This window comes from Entelurus aequoreus, linkage group LG21 (assembly GCF_033978785.1).
Source record: "Entelurus aequoreus isolate RoL-2023_Sb linkage group LG21, RoL_Eaeq_v1.1, whole genome shotgun sequence".
In the NCBI taxonomy this organism is placed as follows: Eukaryota; Metazoa; Chordata; class Actinopteri; order Syngnathiformes; family Syngnathidae; genus Entelurus; species Entelurus aequoreus.
In genome coordinates this window covers 42,875,837-42,896,380 of record NC_084751.1, presented here as the reverse complement: position 1 = coordinate 42,896,380, position 20,544 = coordinate 42,875,837, and the positions used below count along the sequence as shown (strand labels likewise).

The 20,544-nt window shown below is 37.2% G+C and overlaps 1 protein-coding gene across 1 annotated transcript in view; it reads right to left on the bottom strand.

Moving 5' to 3' along the window:
* LOC133638755 (guanine nucleotide exchange factor VAV2-like) overlaps positions 1 to 20,544 on the bottom strand; it is a 608,063-nt gene that overhangs the window by 37,602 nt on the left and 549,917 nt on the right. Inside the window, 10 exon segments of the mRNA XM_062031682.1 lie at positions 65 to 78; positions 3,568 to 3,656; positions 10,044 to 10,145; positions 11,344 to 11,453; positions 11,802 to 11,816; positions 12,077 to 12,209; positions 14,288 to 14,325; positions 14,327 to 14,374; positions 18,455 to 18,541; positions 18,619 to 18,687. Of these exon segments, the coding sequence (XP_061887666.1) occupies positions 65 to 78; positions 3,568 to 3,656; positions 10,044 to 10,145; positions 11,344 to 11,453; positions 11,802 to 11,816; positions 12,077 to 12,209; positions 14,288 to 14,325; positions 14,327 to 14,374; positions 18,455 to 18,541; positions 18,619 to 18,687 (705 nt within the window).

Genomic DNA, 20,544 nt, shown 5'->3' with positions numbered 1-20,544 from the left:
AGGAGCAAATAGAGCATCATTAGGATGATTCCAGGTGATGATTAATAATGCACATAATACTCACCAAGTCATGAGGATCTGGAACGAGAGGTGAGAGATTGAGACAATCAGAAACAGCTCATTTAATGTTTTGTTATAACGTCTTCCTTTTATTTTGCACAGGAAGTGAACAAAATGTAATCAACCATGAGGGTTAACGTACAGTAAAACATGGCACAATGGTACCTCGACTTAAGGCTGTTCTATCATAAGAGCTATCACTCAAGTAATTGTTACAGTCGTGGTCAAAAGTTGACATACACTTGTAGAGAACATCATGTCATGGCTGTCTTGAGTTTCCAATCATTTCTACAACTCTTATTTTTTTGTGATAGAGTGATTGGAGCACATACTTGTTGGTCACAAAAAAAAACATTAATTTGCATGTTATTAGTAGATTTTTTTTTTAAACTCAAATGTCAAAAAAATATAGTAAATTGCAATAATTTCACCTCAAAATGTAGTGTATATTACTGTAAATGGAAAAACAGTACTTCTGTTTTTATGGTAAGAAAAAAAAAAAGGCAGCTCAGTTGCCAGAATTTTACTGTAAAATGTACATTTGTTTTTTTACTGCGAATAAAAAAAAAACTGCAATTTTACAGTAAAATTTGTGGTAAGAAGAAAAAAACACAACAAAAAAACTGGCAGCTTAGTTGCCAGAATTTTACTGTAAAATACACGTTTGTTTTTTTACTGTGAATAAAAAAAAATGCAATTTTACAGTAAAATGTGTGGTAAAAAACAACAACAAAAAAACAACAACAAAAAACTGGCAGCTCAGTTGCCAGAATTTTACTGTAAAATGTACATTTGTTTTTTTTTACTGTGAATAAAAAAATGCAATTTTACAGTAAAATTTGTGGTAAAAAAAACAACAACAAAAAGAAACTGGCAGCTCAGTTGCCAGAATTTTACTGTAAAATGTACATTTGTTTTTTTACTGTGAATAAAAAAAACTGCAATTTTACAGTAAATTTTGTGGTAAAAAACCCCCAAAAAAAACACAACAAAAAAACTGGCAGCTCAGTTGCCTGAATTTTACTGCAAAATGTACATTTATTTTTTTTAACTGTAAATTAAAAAAACTGCAATTTTACAGTAAAATTTGTGGTAAAAAAAAACAAAAAAAAAACACAACAAAAAAACTGGCAGCTCAGTTGCCTGAATTTTACTGCAAAATGTACATTTATTTTTTTTAACTGTAAATTAAAAAAACTGCAATTTTACAGTAAAATTTGTGATTAAAAAAAAACAAAAACAAAAAAAACTGGCAGCTCAGTTGGCAGAATTTTACTGTGAAATGCACATTGTTTTTTTTACTGTAAATAAAAAAACTGCAATTTTACAGTAAAATTTGTGGTAAGGAAACAAAAACACAACAAAAAAACTGGCAGCTCAGTTGCCAGAATGTTACTGTAAAATGTTTTTTTTTTTTTTTTACTGTGAATAAAAAACCCTGCAATTTTACAGTAAAATTTGTGGTAAAAAAACAAAACAAAAACACAAAAAAAAAACTGGCAGCTCAGTTGCCAGAATTTTACTGTAAAATGTACATTTGTTTTTTTACTGTGAATAAAAAAACTGCCATTGTACAGTAACATTTGTGGTAAAATAAAAAAATAAAAAACACAACAAAAAAAACTGACAGCTCAGTTGCCATAATTTTACTGTACAATGTACATTTCTTTTTTTACTGTGAATAAAAAAAACTGCAATTTTACAGTAAAATTTAGGCAAGAGCTGCCAGTTTTTTTGGTGGCATTTTTTTTTTTACTACAAAATCAACTGTAGATTTTCCGGTCTATTACTGCAAATGCCAAAACGGCACCACAGTTTATTACAGTTAAAAAAAGTACTGTTTTTTTTTTCATTTAATGAAAAATGCTCAAAGAAACACAGTAAATGTCACAATTTTACCATGAAATCTATTGCTACTTTTACATTGCCCAATTTGATGGATTACTTGCTTTTTGAAATCATTATTAAATCGAAAAACATTAATTTGCATTTTATTAGTAGATTTTTTAGAACTAAAATGTCAATAAAAATATGGTAAATTGCAATAATTTCACCTCAAAATGTAGAGTATATTACTGTAAATGGAAAAACAGTACTTCTGTTTTTATGGTTAAAAAAAATAATAAAATACTTTTTTTTTTTTTTACTGTGAATAAAAAAACTGCAATTTTACAGTAACATTTGTGGTAAAACAAAAAAAACTGGCAGCTCAGTTGCCAGAATTTTACTGTAAAATGTACATTTGTTTTTTTACTGTGAATAAAAAAAACTGCAATTTTACAGTAAAACTTGTGGGGGGAAAAAAACAACAAAAAAACTGGCAGCTCAGTTTCCAGAATTTTACTGTAAAATGCACATTTGTTTTTTTACTGTGAATAAAAAAAACTGCAATTTTACAGTAAAATTTGTGGGGGAAAAAAAACAACAAAAAAACTGGCAGCTCAGTTTCCAGAATTTTACTGTAAAATGCACATTTGTTTTTTTACTGTGAATTAAAAAAACTGCAATTGTACAGTAAAATTTGTGGGGAAAAAAAAAAACACAACAAAAAAACTGGCAGCTCAGTTGCCAGAATTTTACTGTAAAATGCACATTTGTTTTTTTTACTGTGAATAAAAAAACTGCAATTTTACAGTAAAATTTGTGGTAAAAAAATAAAATAAAACTGGCAGCTCAGTTGCCAGAATTTTACTGTAAAATGTACATTAGTTTTTTTACTGTGAATAAAAAAAACTGCAATTTTACAGTAGAATTTGTGGAAAAAAATTAAAAAACACAAAAAAAAAAAAAAAACACAACAAAAAAATTGGCAGCTCAGTTGCCAGAATTTTACTATAAAATGTACATTTGTTTTTTTTACTGTAAATAAAAAAAACCTGCAATTTTACAGTAAAATTTTGGCACCTGAGCTGCCAGTTTTTTTGTTGTCGTTTTTTTTTTTTACCACAAATCAACTGTAGATTTTTTGGTGTATTACTTTTTTTTAAAAAGTACTGTTTTTTTCATTTAGAGAAAAATGCTGTAAAAACCTCAGTAAATTTCACCATTTTACCATGAAATCTATTGCTACTTTTACATAACACAATTTGATGGATAACTTGCTTTGAAATCATTATTATTAGTATTTATTTCTATTTAAAAAAACGGTTTGAATGTTTGATAATATATGTTTGCATAATTAGACAATATTTAAGTTAACATCATTTGCAAGGTGTTCAAATATTTTTTTTTCTCCCAAAATAGAAAGAAAGAATACCTTTAATTAAGAAAAGTTACTGTACATTATTGATGCATATTATTTCCAGGCTTTCGAGGGCCAAATAAAATAAAGTGGCGGGCCACATTTTGAGTTTGACGCCTGTGCTTTAGCATTTCACAGCTTTGATGAGTGAAAATCTGGGTGCATTTTCCAAGTCTTGTCTCGATATGTCACGTGTGTTATCGGGAAAGCGAGTGGGGTTTATCCGATGTGCTCTAATGTGATATAAAGTATGAAGAGAGACGTACTGATCCTGCAGATGGTGATCACTTCCAGACACTCTTTGTGTGCTCCTGTTCCACACCGAGAACAGAAGTAACCCTGATAGAAGATGCCCCTGCAGAACACACACAAAGAAATTCACCTGTGATGAGTCTTTGATCCCATTATACAAGTCCTGGTCAAAAGTTGATATACACTTGTAAAGAACATAATGAGTTTCCAATCATTTCTACAACTCTTATTTTTTTGTGATTGGAGCACATACTTGTTGGTCACAAAAAAACATTCATGAAGTTTGGTTGTTTTATGAATTTTTTATGGGTCTACTGAAAATGTTGGGTCAAAAGTATACATACAGCAATGTTAATATTTGCTTACATGTCCCTTGGCAAGTTTCACTGCAATAAGGCGTTTTTTGGTAGCCATCCACAAGCTTCTGCTTGAATTTTTGACCACTCTTATTGACAAAATTGGTGCAGTTCAGCTAAATTTGTTGGTTTTCTAACATGGGCAAGGCAAGGCAATTATTTATATAGCACATTTACAACAATTTTTAAATTGGACCAAAGTGCTTTACAGGTTAAAAAGCATAGAGCAAAAAAAAACAACAAAGAACATAAACAATGAATGAGCTAAACAAGATAGTGCAAAATCAATACGGTAAAAGAGTTTGAATAAAAAAAGTAAAATTACAAAATGAAAATAACAATATAATAAAAGTAAGACAAATTGAAAAAAATAAAAATAAAAAAATAAAAAAATAATAATAATTAAGCGAAAGTGGGGGGTGGAGGGGGGACTAGAAATGGTGGCCTAGTGGGCGGACTCAGCTCAGGTTAAAGGCCAGCGAGAAGAGGTAGGTCTTAAGAAGGGTTTTGAAGACCCCCAGGCTCTGGGCTGACCTAATGTGGAGGGGAAGGCTGTTCCGGAGCTTAGGGGCGGCAACGGAAAAAGGCTCTGTCCCCTCTGGTCTTTAACCTGGATCTGGGGACCGCCAACAGCAGTTGGTCAGCTGACCTTAGGACTCTGGACTTCTTTCTTTCAGAATTGTCCACACGTTTAAGTCAGGACTTTGGGAAGGCCATTCTAAAACCTTCATTCTAGCCTGATTTAGCCATTCCTTTACCACTTTTGACATGTGTTTGGTGGTCATTGTCCTGTGTCCTGGGCATGACGTTAAAGTGCATCCGGCAGTGGAGGCTCCTCTACGGGGTCTTGGGGCACTAGGAGGTTAACCCCTTTACTACTGTTACTGTTACTCCAGGTGTCCCTTGACAAAGGCCTAGTACCTGACTGCCCCCTAGCCAGGGATACGGTGAAGACCTCAACGGCGGAGCAGGCAGAAGACGGTAAATTTAAGAACTACCACAACGGCTGCGATGGCGGAAGAAGGCACCCCCCACTTCCACGTGGGCCCAGTTATGGGGAAATAACAACCCAAGACCTCAACGGTGGAACAGGCGGAGGATGATTGCTAACCCTATGGAGCGCCACAATGGCTGGGATGGCGGATGAAGGCTGCAGCAGGAAAGGGTCCCCAGCATACTTGCCAACCCTCCCGATTTTTCCGGGGGACTCCCGAATTTCAGTGACCCTTCCGAAAATCTCCCGGGGCAACCATTGTCCCGAATTTCTCCCGATTTTCACCCGGTCAACATTATTAAGGGCGTGCCGTGATGGCACTGTCCTCTACAACCTGTCGTTGCGTCCGCTTTTTCACCATACAAACAGCGTGCCGGCCCAGCCACATAATATATGCGGCTGAGGGTGACCGTGTAAACAACTTTAACACTGTTGCAAATATGCGCCACACCGTGAACCCACACCAAACAAGAATGACAAACACGTTTCGGGAGAACATCCGCACCGTAACACAACATAAACACAACAGAACAAATACCCAGAATCCCTTGTAGCCCTAACTCTTCCGGGCTACAAGATACACCCCTGCTACCACCAAACCCCCCAATCTCCCGAATTCGGAGTTCTCAAGGTTGGCAAGTATGGTCCCCAGTCGTCTTGGACTCCATGCCACTGGACCCTGATCCGGATCGGTCAAGGATCGTGTGGGGACTGTCTGTGCACCAGTCTCCCCACGTTAAACTAAGTCACGCTCAGGCATCCTCCATAAAGGAACAATTTCCCTTGTGGATCATTAAAGTTTGTCTAAGTCTAAAGGGATACCCCCCCTACTACGGGGATCGTCATACTCGCTTCGAGTGACCGCCGATGATGTCCTGTTGGAACACCCAACTGCACCCAAGACCCAACCTCCGGATTTTAGGTTGTCCTGAAGAATGTGGAGGTAACCCTCCTTTTTCATTGTCCCATTTACTCTCTGTAAAGCAGCAGTTCTATTGGCAGCAAAACAGGCCCAGAGCATAATACTACCACCACCATGCTTAGCGGTAGGAATGGTGGTCCTGGGATTAAAGGACTCACCTTTTCTCCTCCAAACATATTGCTGGGTATTGTGGCCAAACAGCGCAATTTTTGTTTCATCTGACCACAGAACAAAGATCTTATCTTTGTCCATGCACAATTTAGGAATACAATGCTACAGTTGCAGAATTAGCATTCCTCACATATTAATTTTGAATAATAAGGGCCATACATGATGACAGGTAATCAGCATGCAGCATGAAGTGAGATCACTGGTCCGAGCCTTTTCCACCGGTCTGGGATTTAGGTCAGGCCAGCCATGTAATGTGTGGGTCAATACACAAAGTGCCGTTGGTGTGACAGAGGCAGACGCGGTGATTCCGTGACACGGGTTATCCCCACTGCGATGGCGCCGCTGAGAGGGGGTGTGTCCGGGGACACAGCGGGGGCGGGGGGGATGTTTAAAAATATCCACTCTGCCACAGCCAGGATGTTTTCACTTGGATTTTTCGAGCAATGGCAAGCTGGCAGAGCCAAAACTGGTTAAGCTTGAGAGATTTGGCTTTGGGCCTTTGAAAATGTTACGTACGATATATCATTCTAATACTAAATAACTATTCAGCCATTTACAATAAAATTACCAGTAAAATATGTTGTTTTAGAGGGGTCATATCAGGATTTTGCCTTTATTACTAAAACACTTCATTTTGGTCTACATACCGTATTTTTTGCTGTTAAACCCTCAAAATTCATTATTAATTCTACGATAGTTTTTATGTTTTTGTATCCTTTTTTTTGGCAGTTTTTAACTTATTTTAACAAGTGTTAGGCCAGGGGTGTCCAAACTTTTTCCACTGAGGGCCGCACACTGAAAAATCAAAGCAGGGCTATATTGATATTTTTTTATTTTAAAAACCAATACAACATATGTATAAAAAATATACATTAAGGCCTCCACTCAGGCTTGATCCCGGGGACCACAAAGGGTTTTGTTAAAAAAATATATAAAAAATGTGTCATTATTCAGTATTATTATTTTTATTATTATCCAAGTTTTAAATCCATAGATCAACATTAGGTCTATCTGTCAATATAACCTTTATAAAGATTTAAGTCGTATGCTCTTTTTGTCAAAGAAAACCCTGTTTTTTTATGGAAAAAACACAAAATATGCAATATTTTCACCCAATAACATTTTTAAGGGGAATATTTGAGATTATATAATAATTGGAGCCTTAAAAAGGTCAACAACTCATAACACCATTGATTTTAATTCATTATTATTTTTTGAGCGATGACACTTAAAAACAAATCACACAAAAATGATTGGGGAACCAAAAGGGTCCTACTCATTAAAGTGTTAAAAAATAAATTATAATTTTTTTTTACTGTTTACTTTTAACACAATAATCTCGAGATCAACTTCAGATCTATCCGTCAATTATAAATTGTATTTTTGTTTATGTTTTTTGTTTGTTCGTTTTAGGCCCTTCTTTAAAAAAAAAAAAGACAGCTCAATTTTTTATATGGCAAACACAAAATATGCAACATTTTCCCCAAAAAAATATCTCAAAGTGCAATATTTAATGTGACGTGATTGGAGCCTTGAATAGGTCAATAATTCATAATAACATTGATTTTCATTCATTATTATTTTTTAAAGAAAGAAACAGCCTGCATGGCAGCTTTGTGTTATTAGAGTAAACATTGCAACATTTTCTTGTTACATTTCACCTGTTAGGTCTTTCATACCACTTTTTATGTTTTTCATTTTTTTCCAACCGTATTTTAAAATGGGCCGTGGGGCCGTTAAAAAATGACCTGCGGGCCGCAAATGGCCCCCGGGCCGCACTTTGGACATCCCTGTGTTAGGCAGTTAGAGTATGTAAAAATGCACTGTGAATGTATTGGTTTCAACTTCAGAGTAGAACGGCATCCGAGACAGTATATTTCGGAGTATAAGGCGCACGTAAAATCCTTTCATTTTCTAAAAAATGGACAGTGCGCCTTATAACCCGGTGCGCCCAATGTACGGAATAATTTTGGTTGCGCTTACCGACCTCCAAGCTATTTTATTTGGTGCCTGGTGAAATGATAAATGTGACCAGTAGATGGCAGTCACACATAAGAGATACGTGAAGACTGCAATATGACTCAAGTAAACAACACCAACATTTTATATGTTCCTTTAAAAATATTGAACATTACACACAGCGCTCAAAAGTCTATCAAAATGTTTTAGTACGACTTTGGTAAGCTATGAAGCCGCACCGCTTGATGGATTGTACTGTGCTTCAACATAGGAGTATTATTATGGTGTGTGTATAAGGTAAGACATATTATCTGGTGTTTTGTTTCGCAATATTATGCAAAAGCAAATGTTCCTACTTTCTGGTACCTGCTGATCTGTATTTTGGATCTGCATAAGTCCTGAAAATTTGCGCGAGTCCGCCTTTGTAGACCGTGGCGACACCGTAGTCGATAAAATTATTTTTTTACTCTATATTCTTGTTATGGGACATTCATCCTCCGCTATTGCCATTTCTAATATAAAGTAGTGTAAAGTTCTTACTTATATCTGTCAGTTAACTCGCTATGAAAGCGCTAAAACATACCGGTGTAGTGAGTTTACATTATTCACCCAAGGAACTTTAGTTATTAGAGAGTTCCGGTCGGACGTTTTTTCCGGCGTTGTTGTTGCACTAGTGAGCCACGGATGAGGAGATGCTGCTCCGTTATTGATTGAAGTAAAGTCTGAATGTCATTAAAACAGCTAGCGCCATCTTTTGACACTTCTTCCACTCCCGTCCTTGCACGCTACACCGCTACAACAAAGATGACGGGGAGAAGACGCTGTCAAAAGCGAGCCACGTAAATAAGACCGCCCACAAAACGGTATATTGTAGCGTCCCGGAAGAGTTAGTGCTGCAAGGGTTTCTGGGTATTTGTTCTGTTGTGTTTATGTTGTGTTACGGTGCGGATGTTCTCCCGAAATGTGTTTGTCATTCTTGTTTGGTGTGGGTTCACAGTGTGGCGCATATTTGTTACAGTGTTAAACTTGTTTATACGCCACCCTCAGTGTGACCTGTATGGTTGTTGACCAAGTATGCCTAGCATTCACTTGTGTGTGTGTGTGAAAAGCCGTAGATATTATGTGACTGGGCCGGCACGCAAAGGCAGTGCCTTTAAGGTTTATTGGCGCTCTGGACTTATCCCTACGTCCGTGTACACAGTGGCGTTTTAAAAAGTCATACATTTTACTTTTTGAAACCGATACCGATAATTTACGATATTACATTTTAAAGCATTTATCGGCCGATAATATCGGCAGTCCGATCTCTACTTTTTACCCCTCAAAATTGGACAAAGTATCAACTGTACAAATTCAAATGAAACCGAACTGACTATGGGAGTTAAGTTATTCATGGCTTATTGTTGGATGGTATGGCGTATTTGTTGACTTTTTGTTCCTTTTTAATGATCAAATTCTAGGATTGATGTTACCATGGATGAAAAACAACCCCTTAAGGTGCAATATGATAATGAAGACGAAGAGTAGACATCATGTTAGAATAATTGTTTCTAAGTTATCACAAAAACTGATTGTGTTACATTGAGTGTCCGGTGAGAATCAAAAGCTGTCTTTGGAACCACTGTGTAGGGGGGTGGGAACAAAATGAAACAAACAGAAAGATATTGTCTGACCCAAGGACTACAAAAGCGAAGAGGAAGCAGGACCAGACTCCCATCCAGGCGACTTCCTTTTTGAACTGTTTTACGAACCTCTTTTTGAACTTGTTTACGACCTTTTCTGTGAAGTGTTTACGACCTTTTCTTTTGAACTGTTCCGTTCGGTTAAAGGCAACGCTGTTTACGACCCACTTCCCTCCGGATGCGGCTGTGGTCATGTGGTCAGGGAAAGTCAAATAAAGGAGGAGTTGTACAATATTTCGCCTAGAGCGTGCTGAGATACTGTACAAGGGTAAAGTTGAGCCAAATTGAATTCTGTCTCGGTTTAATTCCTTGCTTCTTGTCTTGTTTAATAGATGTCATCAGTGTTTGAACCTGACACATCACTTGAAAGGCAATGGTTACAAATGTCAGTGTTTGTTCTCGTTACCTCAGCAGCATCTTGCAAGCTCGACAGTTGGTGTTCTTATCGAATGTGTGCATTTGGAAGTTATGCTGGTTGGCCGTGGCTCTCTCAGGCTTGATGTTGGACCTGCAAGACGGATGACATACGGTAGAACAGAGGTCACCAACCTTTTTGAAACCAAGAGCTACTTCTTGGGTACTGATTAATGCGAAGGGCTACCAGTTTGATACACACTTAGATAAATTGCCAGAAATAGCCAATTTGCTCAATTGACCTTTAACTCTATGTTATTATTAATAATTAATGATATTTACACTTAATTGAATGGTTTAAAAGAGGAGAAAACACGAAAAAAATGACAATTAAATTTTGAAACATAGTTTATCTTCAATTTCGACTCTTTAAAATTCAAAATTCAACCGAAAAAAAGAAGAGAAAAACTAGCTAATTCGAATCTTTTTGAAAAAATTAAAAAAATAATTTATGGAACATCATTAGTAATTTTTCCTGATTAAGATTAATTTTAGAATTTTGATTAAATGTTTTAAATAGGTTAAAATCCAATCTGCACTTTGTTAGAATATAAAACAAATTGGACCAAGCTATATTTCTAACAAAGACAAATCATTATTTCTTCTAGATTTTCCAGAACAAAAATTTTAAAAGAAATTCAAAAGACTTTGAAATAAGATTTAAATTTGATTCTACAGATTTTCTACATTTGCCAGAATATTTTTTTTGAATTTTAATCATAATAAGTTTGAAGAAATATTTCACAAATATTCTTTGTCGAAAAAACAGAAGCTAAAATGAAGAATTAAATTAAAATGTATTTATTATTCTTTACAATAGAAAAAATAAATGTACTTGAACATTGATTTAAATTGTCAGGAAAGAAGAGGAAGGAATTTAAAAGGTAAATGTGTGTAAAAATCCTAAAATAATTTTTAAGGTTGTATTTTTTCTCTAAAATTGTCTTTCTGAAAGTTATAAGAAGCAAAGTAAAAAAAAATAATGAATTTATTTAAACAAGTGAAGACCAAGTCTTTAAAATATTTCTTTGGATTTTCAAATTCTATTTGAGTTTTGTCTTAGAATTAAAAATGTCAGGCAAAGCAAGACCAGCTTGCTAGTAAATAAATACAATTTAAAAAATAGAGGCAGCTCACTGGTAAGTGCTGCTATTTGAGCTATTTTTAGAACAGGCCGGCGGGCTACTCATCTGGTCCTTACGGGCTACCTGGTGCCCGCGGGCACCGCGTTGGTGACCCCTGCGGTAGAAGAACACGCAAGAGAGGCTGATTGTGCAGTCAAATTAACTCACATGGCCATTTCAAACTGTTCCATCCATTTCCTTTTTGTTTCTTCCGTTTTACAGAAGAACTGGAAGCCCTGCTTCCCTTGCAGGTGGATCAGGTAGAAGCCATAAGACCACTGGAGGGGGGGGAAACACCAGCAAGCAGCAGACGGTAGTGAGATAAGTCGATGCAATGACAGGATGAGACAAAAAAACATGATCTCAAATCAGACTAAATACAAACCCCGTATCCATATGAGTTGTGAAATTGTGTTAGATGTAAATATAAACGGAATACATATATTGGTCCACTTATTTCAGAACTCAATGATGCTCGACATGCTTTAGCGATGTGGTCTGCATGAATGCCATTATGGGTAAAAGGTGCGTGCAGTAGCCACGTGACACCCCCCCAAAAAAAACTGCCAGAACTAGCCCATCATTAAAAATAGAATGATGTAAATTAAAGTGTCACTTGAGCTTACCATTTTTCCACTTGACTGGTAAGCATGCAAAAAGAAAAGACACCATAAAAACACGCAGTTACACATGCGACATGGACAGAGACATGCAAATTGAAAACAAACAAAGCCAATGTTATGCTCCGCTGTACATTTTTTATGAATCCTAAATGACCGTTTTTGCATGAACGAGCACAAAGCATTACTTTTAAGTTCTACATTGCCGACAGCCCTTTTGACAATTGTTCTCATGATTACACCAGATGTTGGTATATAATTCCCTTTTTCATCACCCCTACCTTTTTCATGTCTCTGTTGTTCATGGGATCGTCGGACATTTTATAAGACTGCAGTTCGATAATCTCTTTGAGCTCGTAGCTGTAACCTTTCCTCTTGCAGACAATTACAACTTTATCAAACAGGAATATATACCTGGAGATACAAACACACACACACACACACGTCATTATTATTTATTTACACTCATTTGTTCCTTTCTGCACACTGCAAAAAGTCAGTGTTCATAAACAAGAAAAAAATTTACAAAAATTAGGGGTATTTTATTTGAACAAAGCAAAATTATCTGCCAATAAAACAAGAACATGTGGCTTGTCAAGGCTTTCCAAAACAAATAAAATCAAAGCTGCAAGCAGCGTTGGTCGGGTCCGCATCTTTGGCAGGTGCTAGTCCTAAGTGTCCCAATACTTTTGTCCAGTGGTAGTCCTGAGTGAGACCTACATAGAGGTTTTTGTTTCATGTCTCTACGATATTCGCACTGGGAGTTAGAGGAAGTTGTGTCTGTGTCTTTTTCCTAGGTGTTGCGGCACGGTGGTTGACGGTGGTAAAATCGAAGCAGCAGAGCAGAGGTCTTTGAAGGCTCGTAAAATCAAAACCGTAGCACGAATCAAAACGCTTTCGTCAACTTTTAATCAGAAGGGTTCAATCTCTCTCCTGTAGTAGTTTGAAGCCGAAACGACAAACGCGCTCAGAGGAGATAACGTTTGATGTTTGGTGACCGGTTGTAACAAAAATTTTGTTTTGAAGGAGGAATAGCAAACTTCCTGTTGATTTTTGCTGAAGGATGTCAATCTATGAAATGTAGGTCTAGGTGAGACCTACATAGAGGTATTTGTTTCATGTCTCTAAGACGTTACAAGTTACAAGCAGTTTTGTCTGAGTTTTCCTCTGAGAAGCAGTTTTGGCTCTGTTTTATAATAAATAAATATAAAACAGAGCCAAAACGAACCCCAAAACTCAAAAATTGCGCTAGAGCGCAATTTTGAGTTTTGGGGTTCGTTTTTTATTTTTAGATCGCAATTTCCACCAGTCCCGATGTGTGTGAGAAGTTTGGTGAGTTTTGAAGTATTTTAAGGGGGTCAAATTACAGCTCAAAGAGGCAAAAATTAGTGTTTTTAGTACATTTTTGTCTTAAATGGGAAATTGCCAACTTCCTGTTGGTTTTTGCCCGAGGATGTTAAATTATGAAATGTAGGTCTACGTCAGACCTACATAGAGGTTTTTGTTTCATGTCTCTACGACCTTCCTAGTGGGAGTTACAGGCCGTTTTTGTTTTATCCTAGGGGGCGCTAGAGCGCAATTTTGATTTTTTGGGGTTTGGTTTTTTTATTATATGGCAATTTTCGCAGGTCCTGATGTGTGTGTCAAATTTGGTGAGTTTTTGAAGCATGTTAAGTGGGTCAAATTAGAGTTTTTTGTGGGTGGTCGGTATAATAATAATAAAACCTTACAATAACAATATGTTCCTTTGTACAGGGTACAGGCGGACCCTAATTAGCTAACTTCAATGAACCCAAAAATACCTTTAAAATAAGTATATTCTCACTAATAACAAGTGCACTTTTCTTGGTAGAAAAAAAAAGAGACCTTTTTGCTCAATATGTTGAAAAATATTCTTAAATGAAGTAAATGCTAGTGCCATTATCTGACATAATGATGGCATTTACATTTCTTGAAAACCAGCACAACTTACACTAAAAACTAATTATTGTTCTTAATGGAAAGGCAACAAGGCAACCGCTTGTTACTCTCGGGGTCTACGAGCCGCTCAGGCAAATCATATCGTCTGAAAATGCATTTTTCCATAGATAACATGACATCATCGCGTCAAGTGCGTGCTCTTTCAGTCAATTAGTGCGCATATAAGTCATGATTTTTGTTTTTTCCATGCTTGAAGTAAGAAATGATGACTTTAAAAAAGTAGTTTTATACTTGTGAGTGTTGATGACACAGCTTTTGCAACAGTTGAATATTCTAGTTTCAAGCATGTTTTACTCAATATAGCTCATCAAATCTCAGCAACAAGCTGTAATATCTTACTGAGATCATTTAGGACCAAAACCCTTAAAACAAGTAAAACACTCTAACATCAAATCTGCTTAGTGAGAAGAATTATCTTATCAGACAGAAAATAAGCAAGTATCACCCTTATTTGAGATATTTCATCTTACTTAGATTTCACTTTTTGCAGTGTAGAAAGTCAGGAGACTCACCGGTCCTGTTTAGTACGATTGACGATGGAGCAAACCTTGCAGCTCTCCGTCTATCTTTGGCCTCCCGTACTCCACCAGCTTCACCTGCTGCCTAGGTCACACAGACAGTCCGGGGTCAATTCACTGATTGCTATGACTAATGAGGGCTTATAAATAATTCAGCTGCACCCGAGGCTCACAGAGAATCCAAATAGACACAGAATACATGACGCCATCCTCGCTTGGATACACCTCCACCTTCCGGTGATTGCAAAAGCCTATGGAGTAACGGATATAAAACAAATACACAGTGGGTACCTCGTTCTTTCGTTATTAATCCGTTCCAAACGGTTTGTGTTGTTGTGGTTTGACTCCGGAACTGCATGTGAATATTCTCAATCATCCAGGTCATTGAATCGATTGCAATTGGAATGTTCAGGTTGTCTTCGATTGTACTTTTATTTACATGTATTTAATATTTAGAATTAGAGATGTCCGATAATGGCTTTTTTGCCGATATCCGATATTCTGATATTGTCCAACTCTTAATTACCGATTCCGATATCAACCCATACCGATATATACAGTCGTGTAATTAACACATTATTATGCCTAATGTTGTTGTGATGCCCCGCTGGATGCATTAAACAATGTAACAAGGTTTTCCAAAATAAATCAACTCAAGTTAGGGAAAAAAGGGCCAACATGGCACTGCCATATTTATTATTGAAGTCACAAAGTGCATTATTTTTTTTTTAACATACCTCAAAACAGCAGCTTGGAATTTGGGACGGGTGGGCGGGGTTTTAGTAGAGGGTAGAGGGGGGGTGTATGATGTAGCGTCCCGGAAGAGTTGGTGCTGCAAGGGGTTCTGGGTATTTGTTCTGTTGTGTTTATGTTGTGTTACGGTGCGGATGTTCTCCCGAAAAAGTGTTTGTCATTCTTGTTTGGTGTGGGTTCACAGCGTGGCACATATTTGTAACAGTGTTAAAGTTGTTTATACCGCCACCCTGAGTGTGACCTGTATGGCTGTTGACCAAGTATGACTTGCATTCACTTGTGTGTGTGTGAAAAGCCGTAGATATTATGTGATTGGGCCGGCACGCAAAGGCACGCCCCCCAATATTGTCGTCTGGAAGGAAATCGGGAGAAATTCTGGAGAATGGTTGACCCGGGAGATTTTCGGGAGGGGCACTGAAATTCGGGAGTCTCCCGGGAAAATCGGGAGGGTTTGCAAGAATGACTGGGAGACGCAACGGCTCTGTACTTCTCCCTACGTCCGTGAACCACTCCACACAGCGGCGTTTTAAAAAGTCATACATTTTGCTTTTTGAAACCGATAATTTCCAATATTACATTTTAAATCATTTATCTGTATCGGCAGCCCAATATTATCGGACATCTCTATTTAGAATGCATTAAAAAAAATCCATCCGTCGTCATGTTCCAATGTGATTCTCTTGATTAGAAACATGCAACTTCTATAAGCTTAATTATCACTTAAAGGGGCCCCATTATGCAAAACCAACTGTTCTTACCTATTGGTACCTGCTGTTGTGTATTTGGGATCTGCATAAGTCCTGAAAATGTGAAATCAAATCGCGGAGGCATTGCAGGGATATTTATAAAACAATCTTGCATTTCTTCATATTTCCGCTAAAGTTAAATAGATTCATTTGGCATTTTCCCCCATTTGTGTTGTTTTCCCCCGTGGTAATGTCAGCGGACTATACATTTATGGTAAAGTTTTACCCGAAGAGCTTTGCACGTTTGATTGATTGATTTTGATTGACACTTTTATTAGTAGATTGCACAGTACAGTACATATTCCGTACAATTGACCACTAAATGGTAACACCCGAATACGTTTTTCAACTCGTTAAAGTCGGGGTCCACGTTAATCAATTCACGTGTCTGCGATTGTAGTTCAACACTGTAGTCAATAAGTTCCTTCTTTTTCTCCATCCTCTTTTTGTGGGGCAGACTGGCTCGCACATGCACATGCATCCTCCTCTGTTGCAAATTTTAATGCAAAGTAGGCTAAACTTATAGCTGTCAGGAGACTCGCTGTCAAAATAGAGCAAAACTGGGCAAATATTTTGACTCGGGGGCCACATTGAGTGAAAACATGGTGTCTGGGGGGCCAATACGTATGTGTGTATTAATGATATATACACATTTAGCTGTAAAAATCTGTTTGGGTCCCTTTTTTTCAGTAACACTAATACCAAAAGTCACAATGTCCGCTAGAATTCTAAAATAAGTTATGACAGTTCACCTCAAAAAAACGGAATGGAATTTTACAGTTTTTTACTGATTGGGACACCCAAAATATACTTAAAATAAAGAAAGTGGAATTTACAATATTAACTATGAACAAAAAAACACTGAATATTAACAACATATGAACATATTTTACTTCTCAGACCAGCTCCTCCATAGACATTTTTTACAATCAAGCAAAACACAATAAAAATGTAACAAACAGCAAAATATGAATGCAAAGGGTAATAAACACATACAATATGATATATTATCACTTTTATGCAGACATTTGTTGTAAAAAATGTATTCCGCATCTGTTCCTGACACATGCGTTTCGGGCTGGCTGCTCTGAAAACAAACTCCGCCCACTCTGCCTTGTTCCTGGTCTGAGCTGCATACTTGGTCAACAGCCATACAGGTCACACTGAGGGTAGCCGTACAAACAACTTTAACACTGTTACAAATATGCGCCACACTGTGAACCCACACCAAACAAGAATGACAAACACATTTCGGGAGATCATCCGCACCGTAACACAACATAAACACAACAGAACAAATACCCAGAACCCCTTGCAGCACTAACTCTTCCGGGACACTACAATATACACCCCCCGCTATGTCCCAAATTCCAAGCTGCTGTTTTGAGGCATGTTAAAAAAAAATAATGCACTTTGTGACTTCAATAATAAATATGGCAGTGCCATGTTGGCATTTTTTTTTCCATAACTTGAGTTGATTTATTTTGGAAAACCTTGTTACATTGTTTAATGCATCCACCGGGGCATCACAACAAAATTAGGCATAATAATGTGTTAATTCCACGACTGTATATATCGGTACCGGTCGATATCGGTATAGGTAATTAAGAGTTGGACAATATCGGAATATCGGATATCGGTAAAAAAAGCCATTATCGGACATTTCTACTTAAAATCCTTTCATTTTCTCAAAAATCGACAGTGCACCTTATAACCCGGTGTGCCTAATGTACGGAATAATTCTGGTTGTGCTTACTGACCTCAAAGACATTTTATTTAGTACATGGTTTAATGATAAGTGTGACCAGTAGATGGCAGTCACACATAAGAGATACGTGTGGACTGCAATATGACGCCAGTAAACAACACCAAATCTTTAAATGTTCCATTGAAAATAAAGAACATTACACACGGCACTCCAAAATATGTCAAAGTGTTTTAGTATGACGTTGAAGTCGCACCGCTTGATGGATTGTCGGGCCCATTACGGCTACCGTAGTCAGAGATACAAGTATTACTATGGTGTGTGTATAAGGACTGCAAAATGACACCCATTAGCAGACATATTATCTGGCGTTTTGTTTCACAATATTATGCGAAACCAACTTTTTTTACCTTCTGGTACCTGCTGATGTGTATTTGGGATCTGCATAAATCCTGAAAATTTGCGCACTACACACAAAAGAGACTTTGCAAAATGTTGACCAGAGGACCACCGTTACATGTCATGTAGACCAGTGGTCCCCAACCACCGGGCCGCGGACCGATTGGTACCGGGCCACGCAAGAAATAAAAAAAATAAAAAAATAAAAAAATAAATAAATACATTTTTTTTAAATTAAATCAACATAAAAACACTATATATACATATTGTGTATGTGTATGTCAATATAGATCAATACAGCCTGCAGGTATACAGTCCGTAAGCACACATGATTGTATTTCTTTATGGAAAAAAAATAAAAATAAAAATAAACCCCCCCCCCCCCCCCCCCCTCCCCCCCGGTCCGTGGGACAAATTTTCCAGCGTTGACTGGTCCCCAGCTACAAAAAGGTTGGGGACCACTGATGTAGACCACAGGGAAGTGTTTTAAATCAATATGACCCCTTTATTATCAACCCAAAAACTACAAATGAGTCATGATCAAGTGCAAATACTTACAAGATTTTCTATAGAACTTTGGAATTCGCTAATTTTCTTCAGTGTCTCGTTGTCCCGCTTGACCTCGTTGATGTACATGGCCAAGTCCTAATAAGGGAAGACAAACCCAGCATGTCAATGTTGAGGCGTCATGATGAGTAAATGTTCATTTCTCAAAAACACACCTGCATAGCTTCAAGGGCCTCCTTTAGTTGTTGTCTCTCTGGTCGGTCTGCGGAGTGACTCAGAAGTTCCTATGAGGAGAGACTTGCATTATTCCATTGTAGTTCAGTGTACCTAAAAACCTCTTGGAGCAGGGATGTCAAACTGGTTGTCATTGAGGGCCACATGGCAGTTATGGCTGCCATCAGAGGGCCGCTTGTAACAGTGAATAATGGATTAATTTGCCTCTGGATTTCGTTATTAATGATATAAATTGTTCTAAGTAGACCGTCGATTTTACAGTAAAAACTTTACATTTACAAAAGTTTACTGTAAAATATAGTGTTTTTTTTCATTTAGGGGGTGTTACGGAAAAAGCTGGCAGCTTGGTTGCCCGAATGTTTGTTTTAAATTAACATTGGGTTTTACAACAAGTTTTTTTTTTTTTATTCTGGCAACTTAGCTGCCAGTTTTTCTACCATAAAAAACTAATGTACCGTCTTTGCATTTACAGTAACACACCGTTAAAAACAACAACCGCAGCTCAGTCAACAGAAGTTCAACGCAAAAAACTGGGAGTTTTTTTTTCAATTTACAGTAGTGTTGTCCCGATACCAATATTTTACAGTAAAAACTTTACATTTACAAAAGTTTACTGTAAAATATAATGTTTTTTTAATTTAGGGGGTGTTACGGAAAAAGCTGGCAGCTTGGTTGCCCGAATGTTTGTTTTAAATTAACATTGGGTTTTACAACAAGTTTTTTTTTTTTTATTCTGGCAACTTAGCTGCCAGTTTTTCTACCATAAAAAAACTAATGTACCGTCTTTGCATTTACAGTAACACACCGTTAAAAACAACAACCGCAGCTCAGTCAACAGAAGTTCAACGCAAAAAACTGGGAGTTTTTTTTTCAATTTACAGTAGTGTTGTCCCGATACCAATATTTTACAGTAAAAACTTTACATTTACAAAAGTTTACTGTAAAATATAGTGTTTTTTTAATTTAGGGGGTGTTACGGAAAAAGCTGGCAGCTTGGTTGCCCGAATGTTTGTTTTAAATTAACATTGGGTATTACAACAAGTTTTTTTTTTTTTTATTCTGGCAACTTAGCTGCCAGTTTTTCTACCATAAAAAAACTAATGTACCGTCTTTGCATTTACAGTAACACACCGTTAAAAACAACAACCGCAGCTCAGTCAACAGAAGTTCAACGCAAAAAACTGGGAGTTTTTTTTCAATTTACAGCAGTGTTGTCCCCATACCAATATTTTACAGTAAAAACTTTACATTTACAAAAGTTTACTGTAAAATATAGTGTTTTTTTAATTTAGGGGGTGTTACGGAAAAAGCTGGCAGCTTGGTTGCCCGAATGTTTGTTTTAAATTAACATTGGGTTTTACAACAAGTTTTTTTTTATTTTTATTCTGGCAACTTAGCTGCCAGTTTTTCTACCATAAAAAAACTAATGTACCGTCTTTGCATTTACAGTAACACATATCATTTCCAGGTGTTTGCGGGCCAGATCTGGCCCCCGGGCCTTGAGTTTGACGCCTGTGACTTAGATCAATGTGGAAATCTAGACAATATCGACCAAATGGCGGCAGAAGGGTGTTGCTGATGCATATTCGCTCTTTACTCTGATCAGGGAAGTGACACTGATGTGGAGGAACAACAGCAACAAACTGTAGGCAAACAACAGAAGGCAAGAGAACGCTATCACGAAGAATCCAGCTCTGAAACTGAAGCAAACCAGAAAGCCGCGACCGTGCCCCCTCCACAACCAAACGTTCCGCATCTTTATGATCAGCAATTGCCTTTCTTCTCTTCCACCGAGGGGGAAGTAATTAAATGCCCACGTGATGTATGAAATGCCGTTGAGCTGCGATGAGATTTAGCGCCATAAATCATGGCAAGAAGCCGGAGAACAGATGATGTGCAACAGATGA